The 19,654-nt window shown below is 39.0% G+C and overlaps 1 protein-coding gene across 2 annotated transcripts in view; it reads right to left on the bottom strand.

The window, feature by feature from the left end:
- Positions 1–8,173: 8,173 nt before the first annotated feature.
- LOC124605585 (protein slit-like) overlaps positions 8,174–19,654 on the bottom strand; it is a 108,140-nt gene continuing 96,659 nt past the window's right edge. For both annotated transcript variants that reach the window (XM_047137369.1, XM_047137368.1), the window contains exons 2-3: positions 9,879–10,121; positions 8,174–9,782 (exon numbers count right to left, since the gene is read on the bottom strand). In XM_047137369.1, the coding sequence (XP_046993325.1) occupies positions 8,833–9,782; positions 9,879–10,119 (1,191 nt within the window). In that variant the 5' untranslated portion in view covers positions 10,120–10,121 and the 3' untranslated portion in view covers positions 8,174–8,832. The remainder of the gene's footprint in view (positions 9,783–9,878; positions 10,122–19,654) is intronic.

Here is a 19,654-nt window from a genome sequence, read left to right on the forward strand (position 1 = left end):
TCGATGGTAGGGTTAGAGTATGGCACAAACTCCACGAAGCCATGCACACAAGTTGTCAAAAAGGTACTGTTTGAGCTGGTGGTGGCTCCATAAAGGTGTGGGCTGTTTTTACATGGAATGGAATGGGTGCTCTAGTCCAATTGAACTGATTATTGAATGGAAACGGCTACATTGAGCTACTTGGAGATCATTTGCAATGATTTATGGACTTAATGTTCCCAAACAACGATGGAATTTTTTGTGAACGACAGTGAGCCATGTCACTGAGAGACACTTGTTTGCAATTGTTTTGAAGAACATTCTGGACAATTCAAGCGAATGTGTTGGCCACCCACCAAATGTTTATGGGACATAATCGAGAGTTAGCTCACACACAAAATCTTGAACTGGCAACACTTCCTCAATTATCGATGGCTGTAGAGGTAGCATGGCTCAGTATTTCTGCAGGGTACTTCCAGTGACTTTTGGGACCATGCCTTGTCAAGTTGCTGTGCTATGCCAGGCAAAAGGAGGTCCAACATGATATGAGGGGGGTATCTCATGACTTTTGTCACCTCAGTGTGTATTTGATAGGAATTATTGTATTAGACTTTTCTACTGCTTAGTAACCAGTTGTACACTAAAATGTGGTGCTTTTTTACAAGCTACCAGTTTTTAATGGAAAACTTGTGTGTGGAATAGTAGTTATATAGAAAAAGCGATTTTATGCTAGATTGAAAAACTTTCTTTCTTCCTGTCAGTTGTTATGGTTTTGCACAAGTAATCATGTTTTTTTTTTTTTTTTTTTTTTTTTTTTTTTTTTTTTCATCTGCATTTTGGACTCTCTTGTGATTCTCTGACAGCTTTAGAACTGAATAATAATGGTCTCTTAGCTGTGGACACAAATATTCTCAATTTGTGAGGAATTGTTTAAGATGAATTTCAGTAATGAATCTACATAATTTGAAGGAATAATTAAAATACTGAACTCGTTGATGAACATGTGCATGATTTGGGGTGAACATTGTCAAATGATAGACAGGCATGGCTAATGCACGTACTTGAAGAGTGGCTGTTGCGAGGCAGTGTGTGGTGGGAGGGAGCCACTGTGGCGCTAACTGGGAAGTAACAAATTACTTTGTGGCCATGGCATGAGTAAAAACCAGTACCAATAGAGCTGCATAGTAGGCAACAGCACCACATGAAATAAATAAAAATAAAAACTGTGAGTAAGCATATTTAAAGACCCATTCCGTAGAGTGCACATGAAATAACTTTGCCCATACCTGTGCGGTAAGGGGGGGGGGGGGGGGGGGCAATGGTGAAGACTGGGGGCTCCGTTGGGAATACACACAATTATGAAACCGGTTGTGCCTTTAATAAAGGATTTATAACAGCAGCAATTTCTGTTAAATATTGACTTGAATATAGCAAATCAAACTGGTGAAAAAGGTGTAATTTTTCTGAAGTAGTACTGTAGTAGTATTACCTTAAGACTGTTGACAATGAACAGTGAGTCACAGATCTTAGAGTGACCTCCTGTGGTCTAATCTCTAGGGGTTAGTATCACAAGTGATGTCCAATGGCACCCTAAGAATTCCATTTTGTAATTGTTAGCTGTACTGTTCAATGATGAGAGCTGCCAAATTATGCTCACCACACTGACATTCAACATATAAATGCTGATCACAAGCTCACAGAGGAAACAATCCTTGGAACTAGACATGCTGGAAGATTAAAAATAGTTATTCATTAGAAAGAAAAAAGTAGAATGGAAACCAGAACAGGTAGAGAAAGGTTGCACAGAAAAACGTTAGGCACCTCCAACCATGGCTTAATGCATTTCATTCATCAGATCATCTTGCTTTTACCTTCTTTTGTTCCAGATGGAGCTTCTCTATAGCACCAAAATCTCAAATTTCTGTATTCCCATTTCCGTGTGTCTGCCTTGGTGTGGTTGCTCATGGATGAGCAGTAGGTAAGTTATTACTTAATTTTGTACTGTCAAATAAATACATTGTACACTGTTCTATAAGAATGTTTTTATATTCAGGCAAGTAGAAAGTAAACTATTATGTCAAGATGAAGTTCTTAATGGCAGTCGAAATTTTATAGTTCCTTCTAACATCATAGATTTTTAAGTAACACACACACACACACACACACACACACACACACACACACACACACACACACACCATTCTACTACCTGTGACACCTTTACAGGAACTTATGATTTCTGCCCTGTGCTGTTTACCATGGGCTAATTTGTTCTATTTTTGCTTCAGATGAATGTGTCAAAAATGATTCTAGTCTGCTGAATAGGAGCACCTTAGAGTAATTCATTCTGCATACACTCTTCTGTGATGTCTGTATAGAGTTAGGTTAGCGCTGCACTTCTTTTCTAGTAGATACAGTAGCTGTCACCCCAGCACTCTTTAAAGAACATGAGATTTACACAGTTGTGAAAGAAAAGTTCAGCTTTTCTTATATAATAGAAAGAAAAAGCAAAGGGCAATGAAGGGCAAATCGGGCCATTTCATGGAATTGGATAAGTTGACATGCCAGATCTGTTCTTGTGGAGCTCAAAGGTTGTAGCTGTTCCAAGGCATATGTAATGCGGATGATTTCTTTTTCTTTAATAATCTGCCAAGAGATTAGTTAGTCTGTTTGTAATCAAGACAGGTTATTATATTCCAGGGTAGTCAACCTCTTTTTCCTACTTCTCACTTTTGTATCTTCATTAGTAATAAAATTGTCTATCCACCCACCAGTTCCACAGTAAATGTGATTTATAAGTTAGAGAAGTAACTTTATGTTTAAAAATTTATGGAGCAGAGTTGCAACAAATTAACGTATACAGGGTGTTACAAAAAGGTATGGCCAAACTTTCAGGAAACATTCCTCACACACAAAGAAAGAAAATATGTTATGTGGACATCTGTCTGGAAACGCTTACTTTCCATGTTAGAGCTCATTTATAACTTCTCTTCAAATCACATTAATCATGGAATGAAAACACACAGCAACAGAACATATCAGCGTGACATCACACACTTTGTTACAGGAAATGTTCAAAACGTCCTCCGTTGGCGAGGATACACGCATCCACACTCTGTCGCATGGAGTCCCTGATGCGCTGATGCAGCCCTGGAGAATGGCGTATTGTATCACAGCCGTCCACAATACGAGCACGAAGAGTCGCTACATTTGGTACCGGGGTTGCGTAGACAAGAGCTTTCAAATGCCCCCATAAATGAAAGTCAAGAGGGTTGAGGTCAGGAGAGCGTGGATGCCATGGAATTGGTCCGCCTCTACCAATCCATCGGTCACCGAATCTGTTGTTGAGAAGCGTACGAACACTTCGACTGAAACATGCAGGAGCTTCATCATGCATGAACCACATGTTGTGTCGTACTTGTGAAGGCACATGTTCTAGCAGCACAGGTACAGTATCCCGTATGAAATCATGATAACGTGCTCCATTGAGTGTAGGTGGGGCCGAATCAAGACATCACCAACAATGCCTGCCCAAACGTTCACAGAAAATCTGTGTTGATGACGTGATTGCACAATTGCGTGCAGATTCTCGTCAGCCCACACATGTTGATTGTGAAAATTTACAATTTGATCACGTTGGAATGAAGCCTCGTCCGTAAAGAGAACATTTGCACTGAAATGAGGATTGACACATTGTCGGATGAACCATTCGCAGACGTGTACCCGTGGAAGCCAATCAGCTGCTGATAGTGCCTGCACACGCTGTACATGGTACAGAAACAACTGGTTCTCCTGTAGCACTCTCCATACAGTGACATGGTCAACGTTACCTTGTACAGCAGCAACTTCTCTGATGCTGACTTTAGGGTTATCGTCAACTGCACGAAGAATTGCCTCGTCCATTGCAGGTGTCCTCGTCGTTCTAGGTCTTCCCCAGTCGCGAGCCATAGGCTGGAATGTTCCGTGCTCCCTAAGACGCCGATCAGTTGCTTCGAACGTCTTCTGTCGGGACACCTTCGTTCTGGAAATCTGTCTCGATACAAACGTACCACGCCACAGCTATTGCCCCGTGCTAATCCATACATCAAATGGGCATCTGCCAACTCCGCATTTGTAAACATTGCACTGACTGCAAAACCACGTTCGTGATGAACACTAACCTGTTGATGCTACGTACTGATGTGCTTGATGCTAGTACTGTAGAGCAATGAGTCGCATGTCAACACAAGCACCGAAGTCAACATTAACTTCCTTCAATTGGGCCAACTGGCGGTGAATCGAGGAAGTACAGTACATACTGACGAAACTAAAATGAGCTCTAACATGGAAATTAAGCGTTTCTGGACACATGTCCACATAACATCTTTTCTTTATTTGTGTGTGAGGAATGTTTCCTGAAAGTTTGGCCGTACCTTTTTGTAACACCCTGTATAATAAAAATTGCTTCCCAAATACTTTACACAATTTTTTTCGAAAACATAATGAAAATATTTTTAAAACCAGTACCACCTACTGCTCACTATGAAAGCTGGAATGTCCACTATTGGGCAGTAGGGCCCAAGTTGACTACCACTGTTATATACAGTACATCTTTTCTGATAACTGCCATGGATCTCAGGGCAATGGATCTGTGTTAGAAGTGCAGTCTACAAGCCTCTCTATCCTCTTTGCTGCCATTCACTTTCATAATGGAATCTGTGATCACATTGCATTGTCAACAACAGAGGTAATAAAGGAGAAAAATAAATTTGAAGAGACCCACTTGTGAAGATGATTTTTTTTTTTATATATATATATATATATATATATATATATATATATATATATATATATATATATTTTCATTAAAGCATTGAGCCAAAATATGTGCTATAAAGCTGTCACTACGCAAGAATCAAAGTACTATTAGAAACTAATTTAAGACAAAAGTGTAGATCTACATATAAACAACTGGTGTTCAAAATATGTTTGAGAGATCAGAGAGTTCCCTCAGGAAACTTCCAATAGTGTGTATTAATATAGTTTATGTCACAAAAGAAATGTTTACACACCAATTTACAACTAGCAGAAGTCTGTGACAGTAAAATGATTCCGTAATACCTGCTACCAGTTGAGAAAATGACATTGTCAGTGGTGAATAAGTGGCTACCTCTCTTCATTTATTTTCTTGGGACAACATTCACAAAAACATTTGAAAATGCAGTTACTGGTTTCATCCACTCTGTGGTCATTGCCAGACTGTCTAAATGCATGTGCAGTGAATGATGACAAAGTTTCTATTGCTTTGTCAAAATAGTTAAAAATGTTGTTATATGAACTGAACAATTAAACAGGGACTTTTACTTAAGGTGATACACTGTGCAATGGCCTCTGTTTCAAAATTTCAGGATCTGAGTACAATGTAGAAAAAAATGTTATGTGAAAGAAATGCTGCTACTTTCACTAGACTGGTGAGTCACAGACAAAAGCTTCTGACTGATTCTATGAGTAGCATAGCTATAGCCAAACTATTATCTCAGATTTTCTAAGTAAAAATAACATTTTTTTTTAAACTTCGGTGGTGATATTGGGGTTTTGATACACTATGGACTGCTAAAGAAATGTTAACTACTCCTAGTAAAATCAAATGGTAAGATAGGTGGTTGTGAAGAAAGAGAGGTAATTTGTTTTCAAGAGCTTGTGGGAAGGATTTAAACTAATTTGGATGTGTGTGCAGTGGAGAGTGGTTGCTGATGAGTGGATAGGAAATAAGGGTATTGATAGTCGGGCTTTGAAATTTGGAGAGTCAGTGAGGAAGAAACAATAGATGGTAAGAAAAGTAGTTGTCTGCATGTACTATTGGATCAGAAAGTGGGAGTTTTGTTGTTGTTGTTGTTGTTGATGATGATGATGATGATGATGATGATGATGATGATGATGCAAAGACAGGTTTCAAAGATGAAGAAGTGGGTGTATAACTTGGTTGAAGCCTGCAGCAGTCCTGTTTCATGAGGACTTGTCTTGTACTAAGAGTCTGCTGGTCAAGACTGCTGCATGTGTAGGATTTTCATACTTCTTTTAGGAATCTTAGGAAGGACTGGAACTTGATAAACTGACAAAAGATGCACACAGGAGAGAGCAGTGGGTTGTGGAATATAATGTGGAGAGCATGACATTCCACAACTACAAGGGAGGAGCAAAATTTCAGGTATTGTTTGTAAAGATAAGGCTTTTATACATGTGAGCTATATTGAAGGCCCTAATATGTATGTTTGGCCTGTTGGTAGTTTTGCTATGTGGTTTAAGACACTGTCTTGATACAGCTGGTCTGCCATTTGTGACTGCACTATTGTCTAGCCCATTGCAACATAAGACAGTGTTTTTGCTGTCGGGTAACATGTGAAGAGAGTGCTTGGTAAGCTCGTACAGTTTAGATCATGCTAAGCACCTGTAATCTGTAGTAGATTTGACTGAATAATACAGGATCTCCCACATAAAACATGTACTCCTCACATACCAGTTAATCATCTCTAATTGAATTGCATGTGAAATGTCAATACTGCCTCAAAAGTTGGTTACACTGCATTTTATCAGAATGTTCGGTGCAGCTCTGTGTTTGTGCATCAGTTGTTAAGAGGAGCTCGTAATGTTGAGTTGTTAAATAAATGGGGCAGTTTGCCTAAGAACAGCGAATTGATATTGTGAATTATTTTGTAAAGACAGGCACTATCAAGGAATGTTACGAAATGTTTCAAGTGAAATATCCTGTTAGGAAACTCCCCATGACCACCATTATTGAAGATCTGTATAAGAAATGGAGGGCTGTAGATCCCATTCAGAATGTGCAGAGCAATAGGCAACCGATAGTGAGGGCCCCTGTCAGAATTCACACGGTCATTAAAAGAAGTCCCTGCAATCAGTAAGGTCGTCGCAGCAGGTTGGTGAATCACATACATCATCTACTGAAAGATATGATTAAAAGTGAGTGTGGTTCCAGAGTTGAAATTTGAGGACTGGGGGGAAAAAAATTCACTATTGTAACTGCTGTTAACATCGGTTACTAACAGTAATTGGATGCCTTGCTTTACTTCATGTCAGATCGGGCCTGGTTTCATTTTTCAGGTTATGTATACTCCCAGAATGTCAGATATTGGCTGCAGGACAACCTACATATTGAACATGAAGAATCTCTCCACTCGGAGAAGATAGGTGTGTGGTGTGTGTTGTCTGTCACACCTTAAACAGTGTTAGGTATCTGTAGATCTTTGATTCTTACTTTGCACAATTAACATATGCAGAGAAGTTGGTGCAGTATTCCAACAATATGGAGCAATAGCTCACACACCCAGCCAAAGTATGGCTCACATCATCAACATGTTCCCTGAAGACAGACTAGTCAGCAAAGGCCTCTGGCACCAGGGTCTTCAGACTCAGCATTGTGTGATTCTTATTTACGGGACACACTAAAAAGCAAAGTATATGTTGTCAATCCTCAGGCAATAACGATTTTAAACGTAAAATTACTAGAGAACTTAGCAACATTATGCGTGCAGAATTACAACATGTTGCTGTTATCATCATCACATGAAGTCAGTGATGCCTGCATGCCCATGGCAACCACTTCAAGTATCTCTTGTAAACAGGTAACTGCCTTTTTTTTAATGTTACTACTATTTTGTAATTAGTTCGTTGTTACTTAAATCTTGAGTGTAAGATGCTCATATTTTTTGTGGGACACTCGAAATTTGCGGGGTTGGGGGGAATGGGGAGGAGGGTGGCATGGTGGCATTAGACAGTGTTACTGGCATGCTGCCAGCCACATGTGAATGAGATCTATATGTACCTGCAAAACATGCAACACAGCGATCACCCAGTGCTGGAGAAACAACTGTGATTAACCCTCAGCTTGCCGACTCACTGAAACAGACATCACAATGTAGCTATAACAAAAGTATAGTATTCCTGCAAGAATGGATTTTTACTACCTCCTTCAGTGCGTACACAGATCCATCAATAAATGCAATGCAGTCAAAAGGTGTTCTTACCAGTTACACCTCTGCTGTTAACCAGTTAATCTCAGGATATATCAGAGTGGCAGAAGTAACTGAGGTGAGCATTTTTCAACTGTAATTTTCTCAAGCACTGGGAGAGGAACAGTGCTGGATGGAATAATAGTTCGAAAATAGTAATAGGGTCAATATGATCACATAAGGAGAATTTTGCAAACATTTATTTGTAACAAAATATTTTGCCTTTGTACAACAACTAGTAAATGTTTAATTCATTTACAGTCAAGGTGATACATTTTAAATGAGCATTTTGTACATGAACATATTGGTTTCATATTTTGACTACTAAGAAACAAGCAAGTGATCTTTGACATTCTTTAGAACATTTGTGAATTCTGATATACCAGTAATAATGAATGTCAAATGTACTAGCTCACGTTCATTTTCTACTTCTCTTAGCCATTTCATCATGCTTTGTTATCCCTAGGTACCATATAGAAGAAGACGAAGGAAAAAATGAATTTGTGGGTCAACTGCCCAGAAAGGAAATGGAAGATATAAAAATATTGTTTTTGGTTGAGTGAAACTGCAGATAAGATGCCATGACAAAACATATTTGGAAGTCACGATAAATGTCACTCAAGAAACCATATTGGGGTCTGCATGTGGCATCTCTGAAAGAGTGGGAGTTCTTAAGGGCTCAAGATCTCTTGTGATCCTTTGTTTCAGAACAGCTTTGTGCTGAGGATAGAGTGATAAAACACCACAGAAGTTGGCAAACGTGCAGGTAAAGTAAGGGAAACAGTTATACAACACAGCGTTCAGAGCTGTGATTTTTAGAGAGTATTTGTAACATTGACAATTCTCATGGTAATGGTGGATAATATTCGGTCTCATCAACACAGTGCAGCACCTCCAAGAAATTCCAGGAATGCGTGGTACCATTGTTAGGGGCAATGCACTTGGCATCCACGTGGACTGCCTGCTGCTTGAACCAGCGCCAGAGGGATTTTGTGCTGCAGTCGCACACCAGTGGGTTGCCATTCAGCTTGATGTAGCGCAGGTAGTTGAGCCCGGAGAAGTGTGACAGTCTCAGCCAGGTCAAGCGGTTGCCACTCAGGTTGAGGTAGCGCAGGCCTCGCATGTCGCGAAACGCGTCCAGTGCCAGGTATGTGATGTTGCACTGGTCGAGGTCCAGCCACTCGAGCTGCTGGACCATCAGCAGCGGCCCGTGCTCCAGCTGCAAAGGGTTACCTGTCAGGTCAATGTGGCGAAGGTCCCTGTTGCCTACAAAGATGAATGGGGACAGTTTGCGGATACGATTTCCAGACAGCTGCAATAGTGCCAGGTCGTGGAGGCCCCGGAAGGCATACAGCCCGACTGTCTCGATGGCATTGTCATCGCAGATGAGGCTGGTGAGCTTGGTGAGGCCCAGCTCAGCCAGTTCGTCATCGGCGATGGCAGTCAAGCGGTTGTGGCCCACGTCCAGGTAGGTGGTGCGTGGATCGAGCCCCTCAGGGAAGGCCACCAGCCCGGCCCGTGAGCAGTGCACCTCCAGGTTCTCACACTTGCAGCCGGCCGGACAGATGGGCTCGGGTTTTGGTTTTGTGGGACGGGCAGTTAGAGTCTCCGGCTTCGTCGTGGATTCTGTGGTGACAGTGGATGGGTTCTTGTTGTGTGCGCTCAGCCTCTTGCTGCCTCTCTGGACTGCTGAGACACCAGCTGCATTACGAGCGATACAGCCGCGGGATGTAGTAACCGGGCGCAGGTCTGTCGTGGCAGCAGTAGGGCGTTCCGTGATGGCATCTCGATCCACTGTAACAGTGGTGGGGTTAACACCTGTAACATCCTGTACTTTGCTGGTAGTGGATGGAATATCAGTGAGGGTAGATAGGGCCATGTTGGAGGTACCTCCTTCTCCAGAATGGGCTTGTTGATTTGTGGTCGGTGCATCCAGATCCACTGTGAAGCTGTCTAGCTTTGCCGTGGGGCTTTCTCCAATTTGAGGTGCGCCATATGGAATTGTACTGGTGGTGTCAGCAGCAAGGCCCGTTGTGGTGGTAGGTGGGGCACCACTCAGATTGGCTGACACGAGAAGCCACTGAACTGCAAGAGACAGCAAGAAGGCAAACACCGTAGATGGTGCCTCCATATCTGAAACAATATCACAAGATACATTTAGCCTTGTGACTTCAATATACAAATTTTCATGTCTTTTCGCAATGTACTAAAACCTTTAGGGACACAATTAACATGAATGATCTTGAAATCCAAATACTTTTATTGTAATTACAGTACATCAATCTTATTTGAAATTTGTGCTCTACATAGGATACTCTGGAATGCAAGTATCGAAGGACATATACAGGGTATAATGTGTATAAGTCCGGGAATTTATATTGGTGACTGAGGACGGTGTACTGAACAATGTCACATCTGTATTTACATTATTACCAGACTAATAATTATAGCCATTACAAGTCATATATTTTTAGGTTGATCAGTACCTCCAGGTACGTGCTGCAACAGCAAGCCATTAATGCTTACTTTTCCCTGGGTGGCAGGTCAACTGCTGAAGTGTGGATGCATGGATGCAAAAAAGTTAGTTTGTAATGTGTTCCATCGATCATTTTGTGCCGGCCAGATTGTCCGAGCGGTTCTAGGCGCTACAGTCTGGAACCGCGTGACCGCTACAGTCGCAGGTTCAAATCCTGCCTCGGCCATGGATGTGTGTGATGTCCTTAGGTTAGTTAGGTTTAAATAGTTCTAATTTCTAGGGGACTGATGACCTCAGCAGTTAAGTCCCATAGTGCTCGGAGCCATTTGAACCATTTTTTTTATCATTTTGCACGACGGATTGCAATGACGTGGAACAACTCATTATACATTCACATTGAAAATTAATTAATTTGTACATAGTTACATTCCGAACATTACTTTTTTTACTGAAAGTCATAGTCCGCTTAGTGGTGTAGCATGACTGTGCAGAAAACATCAGGTTGTAAAGTTTATGACTTTTTTGTGGACAGACTGTTTGATGCATAGGAAAAACAGCCAACCACTGGTGTGTGTACATATAAAGTACAATACTGTAATGGTACTTTGACTTCCGCGCCTCCGCCAATACAAAGATATAATTTACGATCGCGCACGCAGAAGAGCGCTGCGCCAGCGACCGATTTTTATAAATAATTTTGTTCGTCTTTTTACTTTTGCGTAGGTTTTTGTTTTCAACAACTAATTGATGACACTCTCTCTCTTGTCTTCATACGAAAGACGTGTATTTTTCGGCGATGTGTTTAATGTGTTTTTGGGTGGAAATTAAAATTACATTACAAAGCGAGGTTGTTTCAATAGTGATTCGAGGTGGTTATCATCAAATTTGTAAACTGATCATGACAGTGACTACTTGAAGTTTTCAACAGACGGAGAGAAGTGACAGACGGGTCGTCCTACAAGAGAAATTAGGAGGAGGACAGCCATGAAGACTATATTGTAATTAATACTGCGTATCTAAAAAGATTATAAGGTAATTTTCAATTAGTTTCTGATGCTACTTCCGTACAGTCGCTTTTTGTAGTGTTGCCGACCCGGTCTGCCATGCACGGTCAAATTACAGCACGATCTCAATCAATAATAAGTCCGCCTTATCCGTAACTGAAATGAAAAACCGAATAATGCTAGACCCAGCACACAGCCGAAAATAGAATTACGAATGAGTGATACAAATCCCAATGAACCATTTTCAATCCTACCACAAGATCAAAATTACTATCAGACATCACCATATACTATGCACAGTTTGACACAAAATGCAGGACCCATAATACCCTCGGGAGTAGCTGATGAAACATTAGTACGACATGGATACTTTCAGACATTTTCATGTGATGAGAAAGACAAAGTGCATCTGATTGTTTTCATCCGCTCTTTTGATGGTATTTTCCCGAGACATTGGTTAGAAGCCGATAAAATTCGATATGTTACAAATTTGTTACGTGGAAGAGCAGCTAAGTGGGGAGCAGCAATGAAAAGACGATGTTTAACATTTGAACAAGCATTTCTTGAGGAATTCTGGTCAATCACAGAACAGCAAAGTTTAAAACGAGAAGTATACAATCTAGAAATTTACAACCCGAAGAAAGAGACTTTACGTCAATACTTTGAACGCTACCTAGACAAAACATTATATTGGACAAAACCAGACGTAATTAGAACACTTAAAAGCCACTTACCATTTCCTTACCGTGATAAATTAATAGGAGTGTCCGAGGACAACATAAAGAATTTTTTCAGTTATGTTGATGAGATAGATGTTGTTTACAGAGATGAGATCAGGAATTTCAATCAATTTTATCTGATCCATCCAAGCAATTCGCATACGCACAACAGAAATGACGGAGACTACTGGAGTCCGCCTCCGACACCACAACAAAGCACTCAAAGAAACAATTCGCACTACACTGGGGCAAATCCATTCAATATTAGGAGAAACAACTCGCAGCATTGGCAAAGAAACAGTAATTATTACTATAATGGTTATCCAAACAGTAATTACAATCAGAACAATAACAGTTATATTCAAAACAACAACAACAGAAGAAGGAACCGAAATCAGAGAGATCAAAGAAGAGAGGATAACAGGTACCATCCAGGATATTTTCAGAGAACAACATCCAAACATGTATTGCAGGAATAACAGTAATGACAATACCAGTTACAGTCATGGGCGAAATAATGTATGGGGAAATCACAATGGACCACCGCCACGACACGTGCAATACAGTAACCCTCAATTCCTACCTAATGGAACTCCCAATGCGACGTGAGGTAATGTCAACAACCAAACAGCTGATACTTGGGTGATGCGCGACAGAAATGTAAATATTATTGAGTTGGGCAATGAACCCAACCAGCAGCAACAACCGAATTTGCCGGAAAACGAACGACGACCGAGCTAAGCGCTCGAGTTACGGTCGATAGGGAGCAGAGCGCAACGGAACCGACGATTTGTTTTCTCCGATATGATGACAGTAAGAAAATAGAAAAAGAATTATATCTGGATGTAGATTTTAATAGTACCAGTAAAACAAAGAAGATTATTCAGGCTATAACACGAGTTATGATTGGTAGTTATGAAGTGGAAGTAATGTTAGATACAGGAGCAGCAGCAAGTGTCATTTCAATGTCCTTATATAATGAACTCAAACAAATAATGAACATACAAACATCGCCAGTACAGAATTGTCACATTATAAGTGCCACCGGTAGCAAACCAAAGAATGTGAAATTTCAAGCGCTAATTAACTTCACATTTTCAAATATACCACTCAATTACAGTTTTCTGGTAGTAGACAAATTAGTTATGCATTGCATATTAGGGATTGACTTTTTGAATGAATATCAAGCAATCATAGATTTAGGAAAAGGGAAATGTCATTTAACCGTAAACCAACAACAACTGACAATAGAGTAAACACAGGGTAAAAACTTAAACAGTAAACAAGGTAAGTTTGAACAGTTACATTTTGTGTATCCACCAGCAACAAACATATGTGATTTAACTTTTAATGAAGCTGTATCTCAGGGAATTAAACCCAATGATTTACATCAGAAATGCACAGAATCTGAATATCTGACGAAGGAACAACAACTTGAATTACTTGAAGTTTTGCAGCAATTTGCTGAGGTATTTGTGGAGAAACCTGGAATTATTAGAGGCTATACTTATGAGATGGATGTTAAACCACACAAAACATACTGTAGAACATATTATAATATTCCTTGGTCAACGAAACCCGCAGTTTTGAAAGAGATTGAAAAAATGCAAGCTTGGGGTATCATTGAAAGGTCTCATTCACCATATTGCAGTCTGATACTAGCAGTTAATAAAGAGGATGGTAGTGTAAGGTTAGTGCTGGACGCACGAGAAATTAACAAAGTTATAATCCCAATCAACACACGACCTATAAATTTGGAAGAACAACTTTTAAAATTTCATAATGTACAGTATTTAACCAATATCGACCTCCGCTCATCATTTTGGCAGGTGAACCTCCATAAAAACAGTCGTAAATACACTGCATTTCTATGTGAGGGACATAGTTATCAATTTTGTGTTCTACCCTTTGGTCTACGAGTGAGTGCTGGAGTATTTATTGAAGCCTTAGATGCTGGTCTTGGACCACAATTGTTATCGCAAATCACAGTTTATGTTGACGACATTGTCATTGCCACCACTACTTGGGAAGAACATGTTAATCTTTTGAAGCAACTTCTGACTAAATTTTCTGATGCAGGTGTCACTATCAATTTATCAAAGACGAAATTAGGGAGGAGAGAAATCAAATTCCTTGGTCACATCATATCAACTGAAGGCATTTATCCAGACTCAAGAAAAATTGATGCAATAAAGAATTTTCCATCCCCACAGAATTGTAAACAACTCAAAGCCTTTCTTGGTCTATCTTCATTCTTCAGGAAATTTGTACCCTACCACCTTCTTAACAGTCCACATCTTCTATCTTTACTCAAAAGAAATAATATTTGGAAATGGACAGAGTTCTGTCAGACAGATTTTGAAGCGATTAAGAATGCTTTAGTAAATGCACCGTTATTATGTCATCCTGACATGACGTCAGACTTTTGCCTAGTAACAGATGCAAGTTCCTATGGGCTCGGAGCATTTTTATTCCAAATTCATGTAGAAAATGAACAAACAGTCATCAAACCTATAAGTTTTGCTAGCCGCACGCTCACTGAATGTGAAAAGTCATATTCAGTGACCGAGCGCGAAACACTCGCCATGTATGGGCGTTTCGCTACTTTCTATGGGGAAAACGTACTAAGCTTTATACTGATCATCTTTCCTGCTATCATGCAAGTTATTACATTCACGTCTTGCACACTGGTGTGCATCACTACAAGAATATGATTTTGATATTATATACATAAAAGGAGAATCCAACATTATAGCCGATGCTCTATCTCGTTTGCCACAAGGCCTACAAGAATTTTCAGATGTGACAGAACAAACATCAGATTTCAAAATTTTACTCATGTATGACGGTACATTTGCACCTTACTACAAAAACATGTGCAGGAAGTTAGCCATATTGCAGGACAATGATCCCAGGTGGATCCAGATAAAGAATAAATTACGTGCAAGAACAGACCCACATCTTGAAAAATATTACACATTACACAAAGAAGTATTATTTCACCGACGAAACCCTGAATCACAGCATTGGTGTGTTTGCTTACCTGAAGCTCATGTTGATGATTTTATTTTATTTACACACAGAACTTGGGGACACTATGGTGTAACCGAATGTACAGATAAGATTATACAATATTGCTATTTTCCAAATTTAAGGCTAAGAGTATTGAGTAATATTAGGAAATGCATCATATGTCAGAAAGCCAAATATTCTAATCGCACAAGCATGAATGAATTGCACCCAATCATACCTAAGAGGCCATTAGAGCTAATTTCTTTAGATATTGCAGGACCCTATCCACAAGCACGTGGAGGAATGAAATACATCATTGCTGTGTTAGATGTATTCACAAAGTATTTAAAATTATATGCTTTACGTTCAGTTTCTACCACTGCTATTACCAGATTATTTTGTAAGAATAGGAAAACCTGAAGTTATGATCACGGATAATGCAGCATATTTTACCAGTTTAAAATGGAAGACTTTTACTGAAGAACAGAATGTTAAACATATTTTAATTTCAAGATTTCACGCGGCAGGAAACCCAGTAGAAAGAACATTTCGAGAATTTGGACAGTTTATGAGAACAGACACACCAGAGAAGCACACAAAATGGGTAGAATACCTAGCACCATTTGAACAAATAGTGAACAATTTAACTCACATTTCTACTGGATACACACCAACTAAATTAATTATGGACAAAACAGAAAGAAATGAATGGACAGACCCTCTACCTAAATTTACAGCAACAACAAATCATTATAGTTTAGAAGAAAAGGTAAAGCTTACACAACATTATGTGACAAAGCTAAGGAAAGAAAGCAGAAATATGACAGAGGTGTCAGGAAAGCACAAACATTTCAAGTTGATGAGTTAGTTTTACTAAGAACACATCCTAAACCCACAAAACTGAAACATTTAAACAGGAAATGGCAGATCTTATACTCTGGACCATACCGAATTGCAAATATTCCACACCCTGGCTGTTATTCATTAGAATATCCATTAACACATAAACCCAGAGGTCTACATCCACACAGACATTTGAAAAAATACATAGAGTAAAATGATAGCTAATGAGGAGAAGATAATTAATATGATATACAGTTATGATGAGCCTACATCTAAGTTATACAGATATTTACACTCTAATGAATGCAGGTAAGTCTAGAAAGCAATGTGAACCATCCAATAGCTAATAAGATATTTGGTTACAAGAGGAGTTGCTATTGAGGTATATACACATTAGAGGAGGCAGAGAACTGAACAGAATTATTTTCTTTAGGAGGCATGTGATAATAGTAATGTTTATATGAGTGATGTGAGTGACTGAATGAGATGAGTGAATGTAATTTTAGTTTAATAAGAGGATAAATAGTAATATGGAGAGAGGTAAATGGAATATAAGATGAGAAAAGGGTATTATTATTGTTGAAGTAAAAAAGTAAATGATGATGAATAAGAGGAAAATATATATATAAGGGAAACATTCCACGCAGGAAAATATACCTAAAAACAAAGATGATGTGACTTACCAAACGAAAGCGCTGGCAGGTCGATAGACACACAAACATACACACAAAATTCAAGCTTTCGCAACAAACTGTTGCCTCATCAGGAAAGAGGGAAGGAGAGGGAAAGACGAAAGGATGTGGGTTTTAAGGGAGAGGGTAAGGAGTCATTCCAATCCCGGGAGCGGAAAGAGTTACCTTAGGGGGAAAAAGGACGGGTATACACTCGCACACACGCACACATGTCCATCCACACATATACAGACATGATATGTCTGCTTGTGTCTGTATATGTGTGGATGGACATGCGTGTGTGCGCGCGCGAGCGTATACCCGTCCTTTTTCCCCCTAAGGTAAGTCTTTCCGCTCCCAGGATTGGAATGACTCCTTACCCTCTCCCTTAAAACCCGCATCCTTTCGTCTTTCCCTCTTTCCTGATGAGGCAACAGTTTGTTGCGAAAGCTTGAATTTTGTGTGTGTGTTTGTGTGTCTATCGACCTGCCAGCACTTTCGTTTGGTAAGTCACATCATCTTTGTTTTTTATATATATATATATATATATATATATATATATATATATATATATATATATATATATATATGGAAGGAAACATTCCACGTGGGAAAAATTATATATAAAAACAAAGATGAGGTGACTTACCGAACAAAAGCGCTGGCAGGTCGATAGACACACAAACAAACACAAACATACACACAAAATTCAAGCTTTCGCAACAAACTGTTGCCTCATCAGGAAAGAGGGAAGGAGAGGGGAAGACGAAAGGAAGTGGGTTTTAAGGGAGAGGGTAAGGAGTCATTCCAATCCCGGGAGCGGAAAGACTTACCTTAGGGGGAAAAAAGGACAGGTATACACTCGCACACACGCACATATCCATCCACACATACAGACACAAGCAGGAAAATATGTCTGCTTACCTTAGGGGGAAAAAAGGACAGGTATACACTCGCACACACGCACATATCCATCCACACATACAGACACAAGCAGGAAAATATGTCTGCTTGTGTCTGTATGTGTGGATGGATATGTGCGTGTGTGCGAGTGTATACCTGTCCTTTTTTCCCCCTAAGGTAAGTCTTTCCGCTCCCGGGATTGGAATGACTCCTTACCCTCTCCCTTAAAACCCACTTCCTTTCGTCTTCCCCTCTCCTTCCCTCTTTCCTGATGAGGCAACAGTTTGTTGCGAAAGCTTGAATTTTGTGTGTATGTTTGTGTTTGTTTGTGTGTCTATCGACCTGCCAGCGCTTTTGTTCGGTAAGTCACCTCATCTTTGTTTTATATATATATATATATATATATATATATATAATGCTGAGAATAAGTATGTTATTTCGTGAAGAATGAATAATGGATAGGTGAGAATGTTATGAGTAATTGAGAATATGTTGAGAGGAGAGAAACTAGATTTGAACACTATCACATGTACTCATGGAATATAGAATGAAAGTACTGGAAAGAATATTATTTATTGAAAGATTGGTATGCCTGAGATAACAACTTATGTGATGTCTTATATATTCTTATAACTAAAGGTGAAAGTATAGATTTATGTGGAAAGAATTATTTACAGCAGCCACTGTTGGAAATATACTAGAAGATTTAAATCTATAACACTTTAACACTAATCTAATGGGAACTTGTAATGAAATTTTTGGAGTTATGTAGGCTTGACACTTCAAATTGGAAGAATTATTTAAGAGAACATATTTAGCAGTCATCTAATGACATAATTAAAGCTCATCTACTAAACTGAACTAATGCACCATTAAATAGAAAGGAGAAAACAAAACGTCAGTCCTCTGTTGCGGCTCATACTTTCATCCATCCCTTAGAAAAATTTATACATGTTGATGAAATATTTGACATTATATAATTTGTGATTATCTGACAGTATGGAGAGACATACACACATATTTATTTATGAACAGAATTTTACAGGTACCACAAGGTAAATACAGAATGGATATACAGCATGGAACGCAGCAGCAATTATCTAAGAAGATTTGTTCATTTATTAAGTAAAACATTTATTTATATTGCTTGATACTGATTAAAGAAAGGAGATGAACTACACAAACTTTATAGGAACATGACTGACTTGAACTAGATATATATATATATACACTTACCACACTGATGTTCATACTTGTAGGATCCTAAGATATTTAGAGGGGCACTGCTCTTAGAAACGGTAATAGAGGGGTACTACTCTTAGAAACAGCAATAGTGTGGACACCACACTTAGAAATGGTATTAGGCATAGGAACTTTTACATTATATTAAGTTAACATGCATTTTATTTATCATATTTTATTTTGTGTAGTCCACTGTAGGAGATGACTTTACTAGTATTTATGAAGTAGCTAGCAACCATCCCATGAACCTATCCTCCTACAGAGGGCTGTCTTGAAGCTTGAAATATGTGTAAATTTTATTCCAGGAGGCAAGATGAATTTTAAGTTGAATATTCTAGCGAGTTGCCACAATTATCTTCAAATGTTGCAAGTGTAACGAAAGGGAAAGGAACAAAAAAGGAAAGAAAAGAAAAAAAAGAATGAGCTAACAAATAAAATAAATAAAATGTATATTTCAATCTGAATGTAATGTAATTCACATGTCAGCACAATGATATTGAATGTAACGTAAAAATTTACTATATTTCTCATTTAATTCTGTATATGTACTATACGACAACAATGTAACTATCTCATGTAATGAATAATTGTAAATATTTGTATATTTATGTACTTACTATATCAAGAAACGTATTTTAAGGAGATGTTAATGAACTGCAAAGGACTTGTGCATGTAGCACATGATTCATATAAATGGAACTGAAAATGCAAAGAAGAAACCAACGTGATGGAACACTGGTCAAGAAATATTTGCGTAGTGTCAATATGCCTTGAAGTGTATGGTGTAATGGAAGCC

The sequence above is a fragment of the Schistocerca americana genome, chromosome 3 (genome assembly GCF_021461395.2).
Source record: "Schistocerca americana isolate TAMUIC-IGC-003095 chromosome 3, iqSchAmer2.1, whole genome shotgun sequence".
In the NCBI taxonomy this organism is placed as follows: domain Eukaryota; kingdom Metazoa; phylum Arthropoda; class Insecta; order Orthoptera; family Acrididae; genus Schistocerca; species Schistocerca americana.